This window comes from Nanorana parkeri, unplaced genomic scaffold, assembly GCF_000935625.1.
Source record: "Nanorana parkeri isolate BGI_ZX_2015 unplaced genomic scaffold, ASM93562v1 scaffold2662, whole genome shotgun sequence".
In the NCBI taxonomy this organism is placed as follows: domain Eukaryota; kingdom Metazoa; phylum Chordata; class Amphibia; order Anura; family Dicroglossidae; genus Nanorana; species Nanorana parkeri.
In genome coordinates this window covers 9,015-28,204 of record NW_017308930.1, presented here as the reverse complement: position 1 = coordinate 28,204, position 19,190 = coordinate 9,015, and the positions used below count along the sequence as shown (strand labels likewise).

Sequence of the window (19,190 nt, the reverse complement as noted above, 5' to 3'; positions counted from 1 at the left end):
CCGACTTGTCAAAAATAAAAAAAATTAAATACCTGGTGACCCGCCCGCACGCGATGAACTTGCATAATGACATTCTGGCAGATGCCGACAAAATATAAGCAACTGGGCAGAGCTAGCGGTGACATCACCACTAGCTCCGCCTAACTGTTCACATTTGTACGGCACCTGTCAAACTCTTCCCGCAGGTCACTTGACAACAAATGGGCGGAGCCAACCGTGACGTCCTGCCGACTCCACCCATTTGTTTTGATTTGGCTGGGACCTGTGGGAAGAGTTTGTCAGGTGCCGGATAAATGTAAACAGTTAGGCAAAGTTTGTAGCGTGCGGACGGGTTGGCGGGTGTCAGGGTTTTTTTTCTATGAAAGGGGTAGCCAGATGAAAATAAGCCCATCGGTACAGGGAAAACCTACTTTTCCAGGGCGAACCGTGAAACTCTCTCCCTGGGCTATTTCTTCTCACTCTCTCCTGGCTGTCTTTCCTCACTCTTTCTCCTGGTTGCCTGTCCTCGCTCTCTCTCCTGTCTGTCTCTCCTTGCTCTCTCCCCTGGCTGTCTCTCCTTGTGCTCTCTACTGGCTGTCAATCCTCTGTCTCTCCACTGGCTGTCTATCCTCACTCTCTCGCCTGGTTGTTTCCCCTTGCTCTCTCATCTGGCTGTCTCTCTTCATTCTCTGCCTTCGCTCTCTCCCCTGCTGTTTCTACTCTTTCCCCTCGCTGTCTCTCCTCTCTCTCCACTGGCTGTCTTTTCTCTCTCTCGCCCCTGGCTGTCTCTCCTTGCTCTCTCCCCTGGCTGTCTCTCCTCTGGCTGCTTTTCTTCTCTCTCCACTGGCTGTCTCTCCTAGCTCTCTCTCCCTTGGCTGTTTCTACTCTCTGCCCCCTGGCTGTTTCTCCTCGCTTTTCCCCTGACTCTCTCCTCACTCTCTCTCCTTGCTCTCTCCCTTTGGCTGTCTTTCCTCGCTCTCTTCCTGGCTGTCTCTCCTCTCTACTGGCTGTCTCTCCTTTCCACTGGCTGTCTCGCTTCGCTCTCTCCCCTGGCCGCCTCTCCTCACTCTCTCCCTTGGCCGTCTCTCCTCGCTCTCTCCCCTGGCTGTTTCTACTCTCTCTACCCTGACTGTCTCTCCTCGCGCTCTCCACTGACTGTCTCTCCTCGCTCTCTCCCCCTGGCTGTTTCTCCTCGCTCTCTCTCCTGGCTGTCTTTCTTCATTCTCTGTCTTCGCTCTCTCCCCTGGCTGTTTCTACTCTCTCTCCACTGGCCATCTCTCCTCGCTCTCTAACCTGGCTGCCTCTCCTCGCTCTCTCCCCTGGCTGCCTCTCCTCGCTCTCTCCCCTGGCTGTCTCTCCCTGCTCTCTCCCCTGGCTGTCTCTCCTCGCTCTCTCCCCTGGTCTTTTTCTCTCTCTCGCCCCTGGCTGTCTCTCCTTGCTCTCTCCCCTGGCTGTCTCTCCTCTGGCTGCTTTTCTTCTCTCTCCACTGGCTGTCTCTCCTAGCTCTCTCTCCCTTGGCTGTTTCTACTCTCTGCCCCCTGGCTGTTTCTCCTCGCTTTTCCCCTGACTCTCTCCTCACTCTCTCTCCTTGCTCTCTCCCTTTGGCTGTCTTTCCTCGCTCTCTTCCTGGCTGTCTCTCCTCTCTACTGGCTGTCTCTCCTTTCCACTGGCTGTCTCGCTTCGCTCTCTCCCCTGGCCGCCTCTCCTCACTCTCTCCCTTGGCCGTCTCTCCTCGCTCTCTCCCCTGGCTGTTTCTACTCTCTCTACCCTGACTGTCTCTCCTCGCGCTCTCCACTGACTGTCTCTCCTCGCTCTCTCCCCCTGGCTGTTTCTCCTCGCTCTCTCTCCTGGCTGTCTTTCTTCATTCTCTGTCTTCGCTCTCTCCCCTGGCTGTTTCTACTCTCTCTCCACTGGCCATCTCTCCTCGCTCTCTAACCTGGCTGCCTCTCCTCGCTCTCTCCCCTGGCTGCCTCTCCTCGCTCTCTCCCCTGGCTGTCTCTCCCTGCTCTCTCCCCTGGCTGTCTCTCCTCGCTCTCTCCCCTGGTCGTCTCTCCTTGCTCTCTCCCCTGGCTGTCTCTCCTCGCTCTCACCCCTGGCCGTCTCTCCTCACTCTCACCCCAGGCCGTCTCTCCTCACTCTCTCCTCAGGTCATCTCTCCTGGCTGTCTCTCCTTGCACTCTCCCCTGGGTGTTTCTACTCTCTCTCTCTCCATTGGCTGTCTCTCCTCTCTCTCCCCACTGGCTGTCTCTCCTCTCTCTCCCCATTGGCTGTGTCCCCCTCGCTCTCTCCCATGGCTGTCTCTCACTCTCTCTCCTCGCTCTCTCTTCTGGCTGTCTTTCACTCTCTCCACTGGCTGTCTCTCACTCTCTCCACTGGCTGTCTCTCTTGCTGTCTCTCCTAGCTCTCTCTCTCCTAGCTGTTTCTACTCTCAATCCCCTGGCTGTCTCCTCTCTCTCCCCACTGGCTGTCTCTCCTCGCTCTCTCCCCTGGCTATCTCTCCTTGCTCTCTCTTCTAGCTGTCTCTCCTGGCTGTCTTTCCTCTGTCGTCTGGCTGTTCCTCCCCTGGTAGTCTATCCTGCCTACCTCTCCTCCATCTGTCTCTCTCTACTCTCTCTCATAGCCGTCACTCATCTCTCCTGGCTGTATCTCCCTTCTCTCTCCTGGCTGTCTCTTCTTGCTCTCTTCTGGCTGTCTTTCCTCGTTCTCTCCCCCAGCTGTCTCTCCTCTCTCCCCGGTCTCCTCGCGCTCTCCCCTAGCTGTCTCTCCCCTGGCTGTTTCTACTCTCTCTCCCCACTGGCTGTTTCTACTCTCTCTCCCCACTGGCTGTTTCTACTCTCTCTCCCCACTGGCTGTCTCTCCTTGCTCTCTCCTCTGGATGTCTCTCCTTGCTCTCTCCCCTGGCTGTCTCTCCTTGCTCTCTCCCCTGGCTGCCTCTGCTCACTCTCTCCTGGCTGTTTCTCTCCTGGCTATCTCTCCTCCGGCTGTCTGTCTTCACTCTCTCTCATGGCTGTCTCTTCTCCCTCTCCTGGCTGTCTTTCCTCGCTCTCTTTCCTTGCTGTCTCTCCTCCCTCTCTCTTCTGGCTGTCTCTCCTCGCTCTCTCCCCTGGCCGTCTCTCCTGGCTCTCTCCCCTGGCCATCTCTCCTCGCTCTCTCCCCTGGCTGTCTCTCCTCACTCTCTCTTCTGGCTGTCTCTCCTCGCTCTCTCCCCTGGCCGTCTCTCCTGGCTCTCTCCCCTGGCCATCTCTCCTCGCTCTCTCCCCTGGCTGTCTCTCCTCACTCTCTCTTCTGGCTGTCTCTCCTCGCTCTCTCCCCTGGACGTCTCTCCTCGTTCTCTCCACCAGGCTGTCTCTCCTCGCTCTCTCCCCTGGCCGTCTCTCCTGGCTCTCTCCCCTGGCCATCTCTCCTCGCTCTCTCCCCTGGCTGTCTCTCCTCGCTCTCTCCCCTGGACGTCTCTCCTCGTTCTCTCCACCAGGCTGTCTCTCCTCGCTCTCTCCCCTGGCCGTCTCTCCTGGCTCTCTCCCCTGGCCATCTCTCCTCGCTCTCTCCCCTGGCTGTCTCTCCTCGCTCTCTCCCCTGGCTGTCTCTCCTCGCTCTCACCCCTGGCTGTCTATCCTCGCTCTTACCCCTGGCCGTCTCTGCTCACTCTCTCCCCAAGCCGCCTCCCCTTGTTCTCTCTCCTGGCTGCCTCTCCTCGCACTCTCCCCTGGCTGTTTCTACTCTCTCTCTCCACTGGCTGTCTCTCCTTGCTCTTTCCCCTGGCTGTCTCTCCTCGCTCTCACCCCTGGCTGTCTCTCCTCTCTCCCCCCACTGGCTGTCTCTCCTCACTCTCCACACTGGCTGTCTCTTCTCGTTCTCTCCCATGGCTGTCTCTTCTCGCTCTCTCTTCTGGCTGTCTTTTCTCTCTCGTCTGGCTGTTCCTCCCCTGGTAGTCTCTCCTGGCTATCTCTCCTCTGGCTGTCTCTCTTCACTCTCTCCTGGCTGCCTCTCCTCCCTCTCTCCTGGCTGTCTCTTCTTGCTCTGTTCTAGCTGTCTCTCCTCACTCCCCTGACTGTCTCTCATCGCTCTCTCCACTGGCTGTCTCTCACTCTCTCCACTGGCTGTCTCTCTTGCTGTCTCTCCTAGCTCTCTCTCCTAGCTGTTTCTACTCTCTCTCCCCACTGGCTCTCTCCTCGCTGTCTCTCCTCGCTGTCTCTCCTCGCTGTCTTTCCTCTCTCGTCTGGCTGTCCCTCCCCTGGTAGTCTCTTCCGCCTACCTCTCCCCCATCTGTCTCTCTTTACTCATCTCTCCTGGCTGTATCTCCCTTCTCTCTCCTGGCTGTCTCTTCTTGCTCTCTTCTGACTGTCTTTCCTCGTTCTCTCCCCCAACTGTCTCCCCTGCTCTCTCCCCTGGCTGTCTCTCCTTGCTCTCGCCCCTGGCTGTCTCTCCTTGCTCTCGCCCCTGGCTGTCTCTCCTTGCTCTCGCCCCTGGCTGTCTCTCCTTGCTCTCGCCCCTGGCTGTCTCTCCTTGCTCTCGCCCCTGGCTGTCTCTCCTTGCTCTCGCCCCTGGCTGTCTCTCCTTGCTCTCGCCCCTGGCTGTCTCTCCTTGCTCTCTCCCCTGGCTGCCTCTTCTCGCTCTCTCTTTTGGCTGTTTCTCCTCCGGCTGTCTGTCTTCACTCTCTCTCATGGCTGTCTCTTCTCCCTCTCCTGGCTGTCTTTTCTCGCGCTCTCTCCTTGCTGTCTCTCCTCACTCTCTCTTCTGGCTGTCTCTCCTCTCTCTCCCTCCTGGCTGTCTCTCCTCGCTCTCTCCCCTGGATGTCTCTCCTCACTTTCTCCTGTATATTCTAAAAATAAAAAATTACCACACAGTGCTAGTGTTTGGGTTTTGCTTGAACAAAAAGGTGGCAACCCTAGTGATACAGAGCGCAGCAGCACTTGCATTTCTCACATAACAACCGCAGTCCTCTGGCAAGCTGCGAGGGAGCGTAGCTGCGGCTACCCATTTCAGTCAGGAAGCCAGATGGGTGGTCACATGATCACCCACTAGGCTTCCTGCTTCATTAATGCACCCGTGCAGGAAGAGGTAAGGGACAGTTGAAGAGGTGGCTCAGGTATTATATATACATACTGTATATACAGTGAGGAAAATAATTATTTAATCCCCTGCAGATTTTGTAAGTTTTCCCACTTACAAAGATATGAAAGGTCTATACTTTTTATCATAGGTGTATTTTAAATGATAGAGGCAGAATATCAACCAAAAATCCAGAAAAAGCACCTGATACAAATGTTATAAATTGAGTTGCAGTTCCGTGAGTAAAATAAGTATTTGATCCCCTACCAACCAACAATAATTCTGGCTCACACAGACTGGCTATGTGGTACACAGATTAGTCCTGTCAATTTAAGAAGGTGCTCCTAACTACAACTTGTTATGTATATAAAAGACACCTGTCCACAGAATGTCTTTCTGCTATTCAAACCTCACCACCATGGGCAAGACCAAAGAGCTGTCAAAGGATGTTAGGGACAAGATTGTAGACCTGCACAAGGCTGGAATGGTCTACAAGACTATCAGCAAGAAGCTTGGTGAGAAGGAAACAACTGTTGGAGCGATTATTCGCAAATGGAAGGAATATAAAACAACCATCAATTGCCCTTGGTCTGGAGCTCCATGCAAGATTCACCTCATGGGGTAAGGATGATCATGAGAAAAGTGAGGGATCAGCCCAGAACTGCACGAGAGGAGCTTGTGAAAGATCTCAAGGCAGTTGGGACCACAGTCACCAAACAAACCATTGGTAACACAATACACAGCCATGGATTGAGATCCTGCAGCGCACGCAAGGTCCCCCTCCTCAAGAAGGCGCAAGTACAGGCCCGTCTGAAGTTAGCCAATGAGCATCTAAATGATTCAGAGAAGGATTGGGAGAAAGTGCTGTGGTCAGATGAGACCAAAATTGAGCTCTTTGGCATTAATTCGACTCGCCGTGTTTGGAGGAAGAAAAATGCTGACTATGACCCTAAGAACGCCTTCCCTACAGTCAAGCATGGAGGTGGAAACAGTATGCTTTTGGGGCTGTTGCTCTGCTAAAAGGTACAGGCTGACTTTGCCGCATTGAGGGGCCAATGAACGGGGCCATGTATTGTACAATCTTGGATGAGAACTTCCTTCCCTCAGCCAGAACACTGAAGATGGGTCGTGGATGGGTCATTCAGCATGACAATGACCCAAAACATACCGCCAAGGCAACAAAGCATAGCTCAAGAAAAAGCACATTAAGGTCATGGAGTGGCTTAGCCAGTCTCTAGACCTTAATCCTATAGAACATATATGGAGGTGGCTGAAACTTCAAGTTGCCAAGCGACAGCCAGGCCTTAAGGATTTAGAGAAGATCTGTAAAGAGTGGACCAAAATCCCTCCAGAGATGTGTGCAAACCTGGTAACCTCTGTGCTTGCCAACAAGGGTTTCTCCACCAATTACTAAGTCATGTTTTGCTTGGGGATCAAATACTTATTTTGCTCACTATTCATTGAACTGCAACTCAATTTATAACATTTGTATCATGTGTTTTTCTGGATTTTTGGTTTATATTCTGTCTCTATCATTTAAAATGCACCTTTGATACTTGTGGATTCCTATGGTGTTGAAGTTATTCACAAATTACACTTAATTGGCTAACCATCAATGTTCAAAACCTACAAAGAGTTAAGGTATTTGACTTGGCTTGTCTTCTGTAAACACACTTAGCCAAGCTTTCTGCACCATATTTTGATGCCTACTACCCCCAGGTTTTCAAAGCCAATGTTACTACCAAGGAGTCCTAGTTGCGTTCCAAAAGTCTACCCCTTTCTGTTGCGTAAAACAGATTGCCACACCAAATGCGTCTAAAGGAACGGCTGCTTCTGTGCAGCTAACTTGGTCCTGAACCCTAAAATAGATAAACATCCAGCTGAGGATAATGGTAATGAAACCCGATACCTTTCTTCTGTGCTTAAACAATTTAATTATATTTTACTTCAAAATAACCTGGTTGATGTCTGGTGAGAGCTATAACCACTTCCAAAGACTGCACTTACTATTCCCACCCACAATAAACCCATTCCTGTTTTTCTTTACAGGTGCTTTCTTTTGCAGGCTGCCCTTTGCAAACAGGTTTACTGTTCCATGGTCCATATGGTCCAAACTGAACAAACATTCTGTTACTTCACCATGACCAATTGAGAGGACTATAATACAACATACTTCCCAGAATGTAAGAAAGGTATAAAATGTTTAATGAAGAACTCCTGGAATTTTTTTTTTGTAACCCTTGCAGTGGGGCTACCCCCGCACTGAGAGGGTTAAGTACTCACCCGAAGCTCTGAGCCAGCAGCTGTCATGGTGCTTTCTCCAGCCTGTCTCCCCATCCCTGCAGCATTGTAATCTTCCTTAGCCTCCTCATATCTATACACTGGGGGAAATTTATCATAGCAGTTGCGAGTATTTGAACTTGCACAGAATATATTTGATCCACTTTGTGCCAGATTTATGATGCCAGTGTAATGTTGTTCATAAATTAGGTTTAACAGACTCCAGGAAAGAAGACTCGTAACTCCAGGCAAAAAGCTTAATTATTGTTTTGTTAGGTAATGCTCCAGTTTCAGGCAGCCACAGAACAAGTGCAGATGAAAACATGTGCAAAAAACATGCAATAGAAAAAGTAGTGCAAGCGCTGGTCAAAACAGGTGCAAAACACGTGCATTTGGAAAAGTAGTGCAAGCTCTGGTCAAAACAGGGGCACATGTTAGAAGACAGATTTGCACATAAAAAGTGATCTAAGAGGCTAAAACGGTCGCAATTGCTTTGATAAATTCCCCCCACTGTGTATAAATGTTCATGATTTATGGGGCCTTAGACTGCTGCAGAAGAGGGGGAGAGACTGTTTAGCCGGCTCAATGCTGATTGGCCCGGGAAGCCGGCCTCATGCTGTTTAGCCGTCTCGATGCTGATTGGCCGGAAAGCCAGCTCCATGCTGTTTGGCCAGCTCAGTGCTGATTGGCTGGGAAGCTGCTGGACGCTGCTCCATGTTCCCTCGTGCCACTGCCAGTCAGAGAAACTCGCCCAAATACTCGGTATTGGTGCATCCCTAATTATCACTATGCAAACCCACACTAAAGAAACTGCAACATACATACTCCTTGGCGTAACATAACTCCCTCAAATGCCTGGGCATCCCCCTCACCCCAACATAAGTATCCCCCCGGTGCCAAGCAAACATATCTCCGCTCCCATAAGAGTTGAACAAACTTCTAGATACTTGGCAACATTACTTTATTTCATGGATCAGAAGCTACAAGCTATAAAAATTACATAGCTACCTAAATTGTTATACGTCTTCTAGAGTAGTGATGGGCCGACAACCTCCTGTTCGGTTTGAATTTGAACTTTATAACATGGGAAAAGTTTGGATTCAAAGCCGAACTAAATGCAAGTCTATGGGGGTAGAAATTTAAAAATCAAATGCCCCCATTTTGAAGCCTTACATGCAATTTATTGGCCATAAAAAGTGTATGGGGATTCGGGTACTGCCCTGGGGCATATAAATCAATGACATTTAAAAAAATAAAAAATAAATACAGTTTTTAAAGGAGCAGTGATGTTTAAATAACTTATAGTGAAACAATAAAAATGTTCGTGCCTGGGGGGTCCCCTTAAACTGCCTGTAAAGTGGCACATCTGCACAATGTGTAGAACCTGCTGCAGTAAAAATGGTGTTTCTAAAGAAAAAAAATGAAATGTAAAAATAAAAAAATTAATAAAATAAAATAATAATGTGTGGTTCCCCCTCCCAAACAATACCAGACCCTTTACCCTTTAGGTCTGGTAGGAATGTTAGGAGGGACCCCATAAAAAAGTGGGTAATATTAGTTGTTTTATAACATAGTTAAAAAAAACTTGTTTTTTTTCAACATTTTCAGTAATTTCTCCTGAATATAGTAAAAAATAAACCCGCCAGTGGTGATTAAAAACCACCAAAAGAAAGCTCTATCTGTCCCTAAAAAATGGTATAAAATTAATTTCAGTACAGCGTTGCATGACAGAATAAATGTCAGTCAAAGTACCGCAGTGCTGAATACTGAAAAAATGGCCTGGCCAGGAAGGGGGTCTAAACACCTGGTCTTCAAGCAGTTAAGGAGGAACCTCACCCTTAAAAATGGGGGTGGGGGGGGAAACGTGGGCTCCCCCTAAAAATCCCAACCAGACACTTGATCTAAGCACAGGCCTGGCAGGGCAGGAAAGAGCGAGCGCCCCCCCACGCGATACCAGGCCACATGACCTTGGAACTGTAAGGGTGCCGAGAGTCACCCCTGGAAAAGCACCTTGTCCCCGTGCCAAAGGGGACAAGGACCTCCTCCCCACAAGCCCTGGGGAGTTGGTTGTGGGGGTGCGGGCAGGGTGCTTATTCACAGATGCGCCCCCCCTTGTGAATGAGTAAGGGGTACCCCTACCCATTCACTAAAGCTTTAAATCAAATTGTAAATAAAAACACCATAAATCCTTTATTTGAAAAAACAAAACAAAGAAAAGTCTTTGCCAAGTCTTTTATTTAAAAAAAAATTAAAAATGGATCCACCGACATAATCCAGGGTCAATCACGACGTCCAGCATTGTCCACGACGATGACGATGCAACGAAATAAAAAATAAATACATAGAAATAATTTTTTTCAAAACCTGACGACCGCTGTCCCATCCATTTGCAACGAACACCCGCTCCAAACGGCTCGAACACCAAGCCCAACTCTATTCTAGACATGTAAGCCGGCAAAAAAATTGTGTTTGGTTTTTATCGTTATTTCATTTTTTGGGGATTTGTGCCCGAAAGTCATTTCGTTTTGGGATGCGGATGAATCCGAAATATTTGTTAATTGCGGATGAGTTAAATATTTACCAAAAAATTTTGTTGCAGCAAAATGACATTAGAAAAAAAAATATTTTCAACAGAAACAAAAAGTGTGCACTCCCCCCATTCACAGCAGACCCTTTAGGTCTGGAAGGAATTTAAGGGAAGACTCCAACGCAAAAAAAAAAATGTGCGCGGTCACGATTGCTATTCGGGAGTCCCGCATAGCATTTGGGAGCAGAGCTACGATCATTGACAGCTCTGCTACCAAATGTGAACAAATTGGCGGAACAAGTCCCGTGACTTCACCACTCGCTCTGCCCCTTTGTTGACACTCGGGTCAGACCTGTCATTTTGTGGCGGTGTTCGTCGGGATTGGGCGGGTCGGCGGGCTTCGGGTATTCTTTCAGAGTGATTGGCGAGTATTTACATCGCTGGACAACTTGATTGACCTTTGTATTACATCGATGGACACTTTAAAAAAAAAAAAAAGACTTGTCAAAAACCTTTGCTGCTTTTTTTTTCCAAATAAAGGACTTTTGTTTATGGTGAGGTATGTTTATTTACAATTTGAGTGTTTTTATTTGGTGAATGAGTAGGAGTAACAACTACCCCGTACTTACTCACTGGGGGGAGGTGATATAGAGACAAGATGCTTTTCCAGGGGGTATACCCCAACCCCCCCCAGCAAAGCACCCTCCCCATGTCAAGGTCATGTGGCCTGGTATGGTGCAGGGGGATTGGGCGCACACTCCCCCCCCCCCTTTTTCTGCTCTGCCAGGCTGCTGTTCAGATCAAGGGTCAGGTAAGGGATTTAAGTTTTTTTTTCTTTTTGGCGATAGGGTACCCCCTAAAAAATAGTTTTAATGTTTAACAACAAATTCATTCAGAATATTTAGGAAAAAAAATGTGGATGCATCTGAAATTTCCGTTATCGGAAGATGCAGATACGTTCAAATTCATTATTTTTTCATTCGGAAATGTCCTAAAATTCGTCTGAATATCAATTCAGAACAATACGAATCACGCATGTCTAATGTCTTCCATGTCCTGCCGATATCTATTCTCAGACATATTTTTAATTCTTTTATGATTTATCTGGATTAAAGCCAGACGTACGATCAGGATAAATATTTTGTACTGACACAAGCTTCCCTTGGCACTATTACATTCCACTTAAGTGTTCCCTTTGTTGGCAACCTTGGACCTAATTTATTGTTACACAATTCCCATATAAACTCTGGTTTGGCTGCCCCCACAGAAATGCCCAATTTTAGCCCACTCCCTCTCAGTTTGGGACTCATTTAAGTACTCTGGAAAACTGCTATGTTCCCCATCTGCCTCTGCAATAAACCACACACTACAGGCCTCATCTCTTTATTTTACACCTCTATTAGGTCATCCACAGTATGTAGTCCAACAACCTATCAAACAAAATGGGAAGCTGAGCTGGGAACAACACCTCAACCTGAGGACTGGCAAGAGATTTGGGATGCCTAAAGTTTCAGGAATGTCCTGGCACTAGAAAAATTCGTATAGGGTCCTCTACAGATTGTATTACATCCCTGCCCCTTGGCTAAATTCATTCCTACTTACCCTTCAACATGTTGCACATCAGAAAATCAGATCAGAAGAAAAGTCACCAGCACGCCAATGATTTCTTGTGAAGAGCGTCTTTAACAACGTTTAAATGTTCATGGTTCATATCATGTTATGAACATTTAAACGTCATTGAAGACGCTCTTCACAAGAAATCACTGATGTGATGGTGAGTTTTCTTCTGTTCTACATGTGTTGGGCACCATCCTCTTGTAACTGCAGCACCCACTGGAAATTATATTTGAATAGTAGCAGCCTCATGTCCCTAACCCCACTATTTTTTCTTTTTTACTTTCCTTCTTTTCTCTCACCTCTTATCTTTTCCATTTCCTCAAACCCTTCCCTTCACCTCCCCTTTCCAAATTCTCCTACCTAATCCCAATGCCCACCAACCAGTTTTTCTCTCCAACCCTGCCACCTCCTCTATGGTGCAACACCTATTGCCCCTTCAAGGGTACCTCCCGTAGCCCAACTTCCTATTAAGTGGGCCTTCTAATTCCACCTAATGTCCTTATACACATCAGTGACTTACTAGCTTTCACTAGCCTTTAGAGAACAAACAGTATTATCTATACTGCACCAATCTTTCTTCCCATAGTGACTTCATCTCAGTATGTCGGACACCAACGATACACTGTACAAACTGTGAGCATGCCTGGGTATTCACTATGATGTTAAGCACATATTGGAGCAGAGCTGTTCAGCATAAGTTACTTGCATTTGGCTAACCGCATGCTGTCAGACGCCATATGGTTGAGTGACATTTAAATTGCAATACAGTTGATTATTAATGATTGGTGCATTACCTGAAGTGTGCTGTAAATGTTGGTCTTTATCAGCACATCCCCAGTGTAGATATCTCTGAGATCAGTACGGAAATACTATGGAAACAGTATGGTCAAAACAAGCTACTAAGTAGCAATAACAACAAGGCAGCATTATATACACAGTGTTCACATGCTAACATGATAAACAGCTGACTGTTTGACCACTAAATAATTATTTGTTAATGTGTTTTTATGCCAGTAAGGTATTTACTTTTATTGCATAGGTTTTCATGGAACCCTAACTTTTTGGAGATTTTCCATTTTGCTTTGCATGTATGTATACATTTCTGCTTCCAGGCTTACACCTTTTGCTGAACTGAAGCTGCATCAAAATCTCATTAACTAGTGGGGTATTTTGATTTTGTAGACCAGCCTCAGCTATTCACCTTCCCTACCCTTCCCCTTTACATCATTTTGTATCTAATTAAATCACAAGTGTGCTTAAAAAAAAGTGCATTTTGCCTAATATTAAAGAGTACCTGAAGTAAAAACGTTGTTTTTTTTGTTTGTTTTACATACAGTAGGGAAAACGCATGTTAAAGTACGTCAGTATATTATTTGCTGTCTGTGTACCATTGGGAAGATTTTCCTTTACCTCCTTGCCAGGAGATGCAACAAAAAGTGGAAGTCTCTACAAAGCAAGGGGAATGCCTTTTATTTTGCATCATTTCTTGATAACAGTTGTCCCCAGGACACACTTATATGCAGCCCATGAAGGGAAAAGCAACAGCTTCAATTAACTGGCACCCTCCTTGGTTCCACATAGTTACCTTACCTTTTGCTTCTCAGCCATACAGCTGCCATGAACAAAGAGAGGAAACCCGGTGTCATGACTTGGTGACTTGGCTGAAAAGGGCAAAGGGCTATCTCTTTACACCCCCATCAGAATCTAAAACCCAGTCCCACCATTTTCACATTGGTGGAAAAGGAGAAAATTGTATTTCTGCTACCTCCCCATGAACAATCACAGTTGTGGGAAGGTATATAATATATGTTCAGTTGGGGAAGGCCCCCTTCGAGTGAACCTGTTGGTTTAGTTTGCATGGGAAAAGCACAGCTTTACTTTAAACTGACCTCAAACTGATCTCAGTGAAAGCCATTGTTTGCATTTTACTTGCTTATGAGTTTCTAACCTTACATTAACCCTTATACTGCTTAATCAACAAAAGTTAACACAGATTTAGTGACCCCTAAATGGACATCTGCAGTTTCCTGAAATTGACAGCTGTGATTTGATGGACTTTTTATATGACTATCTCAGCAAGTGCCAAGTCCTTAATTTTGATTTCATGCAATGATATGAATACAGTGTATAAAGCTAGAGACTGCAGATGTTACCATTTATATTTAACCCTTGAGACAAGGTCTAGACAATAGGGAGTTTACATAATTTTATTGACATAGACATATAATTTTATTGACATAGATGTTTCCAACTATAAATGTTGCATTCACATTTTTATGGTTTGATACTTTGTAGTTACTGTAAGTGGATTTGTATATCAAGGGAGACATACAGATGCTAACTAATAAGGACTGTTCTTCTTTTCAAATTGTTTTAATTTCTGCTAATTTAAACATGATTTGGACTTGATTTTTTTTCTGTATGTACAGGCCTTGGAATTTTACAGATAGCTCTAAGGATTCATATCCACAAGTTGTATGCCTAATCCGGAGCCACGGAAACCACTATAGCCAAGCCTTCCAAGCATCAAGCTCAATAGCTTATCCTGTATTTATAAGGAAAGAGTGGCTGCAACCACTAACCTCAAGGGAAAATTAACAGAAAAAACTGTATCATGAGAAATAAAACATAGTGCCATTAGGTAACGAGAAGGGGACATTCACAGGGGTAAATAAGCAATATGCATAAAACATGCAACACAGCCTTAAACTAGGTATTACAAAAACACAGTAACAATTGTGTTTATTATAAGACTGAAATAATAGTATACATAAAGCCCCGTTTTCTGCTCAAGTACAAAAGTACTCAAATGACACAGAATCCAATAAAAAAAAATCTGATTTTCTCATATCCAACATCTATTGCTATGGGCAGCTTTACTCAGGACTAAGCTTTGCTATTTTTGGTTGCTGAAACCAACACTGTGATTTGCAAAGGCTATCCATTAAAGTATAACTGAAGCCCAAATTATTTTTGTTTTTAGATTTGGATAGAGTAAGGAAGGGTTATAAAACCCGGTCAGCATTTTTTGCCATCTATGTCCCATTGGAGAAACTTCTCCCGCACCGGACGCGTATTTACGTTTATAGGCGCGTAAACGTGGGGGTGGAGGAGTTAAACATTTTGGGGGGGTTTTTCCCCTTTTTTTTATATCTGACTTTAATTTTATTTCACTTTTTTATATGTGACTTTTATTTATTTTTATTTATATAAATTTTTTTGCACATTGTTATTGCTATTATATAGGGGGATAACAATCCCCCTAAATAATAGCAAAGGCAAACTGACAGGTCCTCTTTATGGAGACATTAGGGGTCTCTAGGACCCCTAAAGTCACCTGTGGACTCCAAAAGAAGCTGATGAAGCAGAGATCAGTGGCGGACGCAAACGAGCACATATAGGCGGTCGGCGGGCTATGGTGGCGGACGCAAACGAGCACATATAGGCGATCGGCGGGCTATGGACCCGCTGATCGCCTATATGTGAAACACCCAGTACCGGGTGTTCTCATTGGACGGGTGGCGCGCGCAAGCAAAAAAAAAATGCCGTCTGGCGACGGCAACCCGCCAATGCAGCAGTGCCGTCCGTCCGTTTTTCTACTACGGGCGGACGGCAAGAGGTTAAAGTCCCTGCCCCCACATACACCACACGCAAACATGCGTTAAGCGAAAATGACGATTTCACCGCACATGTTACATATCACCGTGAACGTTGGAGTGTAAGCAATACTTTTGGGGCCATTAATCAACGTTAACACTAAACTGATGATCAGTAAAAGCTTTTGAAAGGTCGCCTATGGCCAATTTTGGGTATAGTAGTTTTTTGTGAGTTTGCGGGCACGCACAATTTTGAAGTTTAACATGTTTGGTGTCTATTTACTCGATGTGACACCATCTTTTATATATCACCAAAAATTAAAAATAATATTATTAATAATATTATTAAAATAATACATGTTTCATAACATAACTTAGGGAAAACTGTTTTTTTCCCCCAACATTTTCTGTACTTATATAGTAAAAAAAATGTAAACCCAGTGGTGATTAAATACCACCAAAAGAAAGCTCTATGAGGGGAATTTATCAAAACTGGGACAAAATTTTGAGCAGTTGCTCATGGCTACCAATCAGCATCTCTCTTCGGTTTGTTCACTTTTGAAAATGAAAGAGATAGGCTGATTGGTTGTCATGCACAGCTGCTCCAGATTTGATACATTCCCCTCTCAGTGTCTCCAAAAAATGGTATTAAATTAATTTAAATACAGTGTTGTATGTCAAAGTACTGCAGCGCTGAATACTGAAAAATGGCCTGATCAGTAAGGGGGTATAAACACCCCAGTCTTCAACTGGTTAAAGTGGTTAAAGTGTAAGTAAACCCGAACCATGAATGTCACTTAATTGCTCCATTTTAGTCTGTTCAATATACCAATATACCATTGAAAGTATTTCTATAACTGTTTAAAAAGTGCAAAAATACCTGTTGATTTGTATACCTGCAAATCTGTGAGCTGAACTTCCTGTGCTCTCTGCCTGTGCACAAGGAGGGGTTATGGAAATTAGAAGGGGGAGGGAGATGAGATGTCTGTGTTCTTTGTAATGCATCAGAAATTAATTAAGCAGTGCTGACAACCTGTGTTTTAAAATTTAAGCCAGGTTATAACAAGTCCATTATTCCTCATTTTGAAGGAATCCTTAGTGACTGGTAGGGTACCATGTGATTGGCGGAGGGCTACGGTAGTTCCAATATTCAAAAAGGGGGCTAGATGCCAACCAGGGAACTATAGGTCGGTCTAACATCGGTAGTTTGTAAACTGTTAGAAGGTATAATTAAGGACTATTTGGTAAAATTTGTTAAGGATAAGGGCATAGTTAATGACAATCAGCATGGGTTCAGGAAAGACCGTTCCTGCCTGACTAACTTGCTAACTTTTTATGAGGGGGTAAGCAGAGATATGGATGGAGGGAAGCCGGTAGATGTGGTATACCTGGATTTCTCAAAGGCATTTGATACGGTACCACACAAGCGCTTACTTCACAAGCTGAGGGCTATGGGCATAGATGAGGTGGTGTGTACGTGGATAGAGAACTGGCTACGGGAACGTGTCCAGAGAGTATCTGTAAATGGCACCTTTTCGGACTGGGCTAGTGTAATGAGCGGTGTGCCTCAAGGATCTGTGCTGGGTCCGATACTGTTCAACCTATTCATTAATGACATCGGGGAGGGAATAAATAGCCATGTTTCCGTGTTTGCAGACGATACAAAAATAGGGAGGGTACTAGAAACGGATCGTGACAATATAACATTGCAGGAGGACCTGGATAAAATAGGGGAGTGGGCAATACTATGGCAGATGAGGTTTAATGTCGATAAATGCAAAGTAATGTACTTTGGACATAAAAATAAATAGGCTATACAATCATGGGTAGGCCGCTAGGGAAGTCAGAAATAGAAAAAGATTTGGGGGTCATTGTAGACCACAAACTGAATGGTAGCTTGCAGTGCCCAGCTGCGGTAAACAAAGCTAGCAGGGTCTTGTCCTGTATTAAGAAGGGGATGTATTGCAGGGACAAGTCTATAACTGTGCCTCTATATAGATCGTTGGTCCAGTTTTGGTCGCCGGTACTGAGAAGGAATGTCCTTGAACTAGAGAGAGAGTCCAGCGGAGGGCAATAAAACTAATTAGGGCAATGGAGGACCAGAGCTATGAGACAAGGCTCTGACCTTAAACATGTTTACACTGGAATTAAGGAGATTAAGGGGGGGATATGATTTTCTCATACAAGATGTTCAATGGTGACAGCAACATTGGCAACAAACTGTTTGAGATTAACTCCATTACAAAGACTAGAGGCCACCACCTAAAGTTGGTGAAGAAAAAATTCCAGCACAATGGGGGTTCTTTACAGTAAGAGCGGTTAAGGTCTGGAATTCACTGCCATCGGCAGTGATTTCAGCCAAGAGTGTAGATTTGTTCAAGAAATGTTTGGACAATTTCTTGAGGGACCGTAATATACAGGGATGCCAGTATCCCTAAGAATGAGATGATGCGTGGACCTATATGGTTTGGACTTGATGGACATATGTCTTTATTCAACCCCAAATACTATGTAACTATGTAAAATGTTTGCCTAGGGTTAGGGTAATTTTTTAAAATTACTTTTTGCATCTTAAAAAAATGCGGTTCTGTTTGACAAGTTCCTGTACAGTCTTCAATATTATTACCAAGAGAAAAAAAAAAGCATCCTGAATACCGAAAACTAATAGACATGTGCACTGGCAAAAAAATTGTTTCGTTTTCATTCAGATTTTTTGTTATTTAGTTTTTCAGGATTCGGGTACGAAAGTCAATTCGTTTTGGGATTCGGACGAAATTTGTTAGCGGTTGAGTGTACAAATTTTCGTTCCGGACGAAGTTCCATTGCAGCAAAGTGGCATTAGACAAAAGGAAAAAAAAAATGTTTATTTTTTTTTCTTTTTACAGTCCGCAGAAGAAGAAAAAAAAAAAGTGTGAGGTTCACCTCCTGATTTATACCAGACTCTTTAGGTCTGGTAGGAATGCTAGGAGGGACTTCCCCAAGTTACAAATAAAAAAAAAAAGTATGTGGGGAACCCCACCCCAAAAAATAGGGGGGGAACGTGGGGTCCCCCTGAAATCCTTACCAGACCCTTGATCCGAGCACAGGCACAGGGCAGGAAGGGGGGGCGGGATGATCGATCCCCCCCCCGCGCCTTACCAGGCCACGTGCCCTCGGCATTGGGAGGGTGTCTGATGGGGACAAGGGCCTCTTCCCCACAACCCTGACCCGGTGGTTGATGCGCCGCAAAATGACATCTCTGGCCAGAATGTGAACAAATGGGCGGAGTGAACCATGACATCACGGGGCTAGTACCGCCCATTTGATATTCTCAGCTGTCAGCTGTGGTATTTGACAGCTGAGAATGTAAAATGTCAACTGGGGGCTCGATCCGCCCATTTCTTTACATTCTGGACAGAGATGTCATTTTGCGGCAAATCTTCGTCGGTTTTGGACAGGTTGTTGTGCGGCAGGACTTTTGTTTTATTTTGGTGGGTGGCGTGTACGATGGACTGCACCGTCACTGGGGCTGTTGGAGGAGCCTGAGGGCTAGCCTCCTTCCTACTGACCTAGGGCTGCCTGAGAGAGCTTTTCACTATTTTACTTGATTTGAACCATCTGGACTTCCATCCTGTTTGGATACCATCTCTGCTAAACATAATTTTATGAAGGCAGCAGGCTGTCTGGGGTGGCCATTGTTTAGGTCAAGCTCTTATCTAATTAAGGACATTCATTAGGTTCAAAGAGTGCCTGTGCGTAAGGAATTCCAATGCGGCACCCGGCTGTATAGGGGTGAGGATTGTTCAATGTAACACACTGAACTCTTATCTGATTCTGTGAGGTATAAACTCTGTGCTTTCTTCAATAAACCAGTTCCCGTTTCCACTCCAAAGTCAGTGTTGTCTGATTCTTGGGGTAAGCCCATGCTACATTCACTGGCTTCTGGTTCCAGCACCCAGGGAACAGCCTTAAGACGGAGATATCCAGTCGGGGTATCAGGGAGTCACATGATTGATGCTGAAAACATCGATGGAGCCATTTCCTTTTTTTTTAAATAAAGGAATTGTCAAAAATTGACTTTTTCTAAAAGTGTGGTGTGTTTATTTACATTTTAGTTTAACCTTTAGTGAAGGAGTAGTTTGATTGTGTGTGTCTACCCCCCC

General features: G+C 45.6%; 1 protein-coding gene across 1 annotated transcript in view; it reads right to left on the bottom strand.

Moving 5' to 3' along the window:
- Positions 1 to 19,190, bottom strand: part of LOC108802105 (protein Jade-2-like) — a 90,217-nt gene that overhangs the window by 66,826 nt on the left and 4,201 nt on the right. Inside the window, exon 2 of the mRNA XM_018573992.1 lies at positions 7,312 to 7,409. Within this exon, the coding sequence (XP_018429494.1) occupies positions 7,312 to 7,409 (98 nt within the window). The remainder of the gene's footprint in view (positions 1 to 7,311; positions 7,410 to 19,190) is intronic.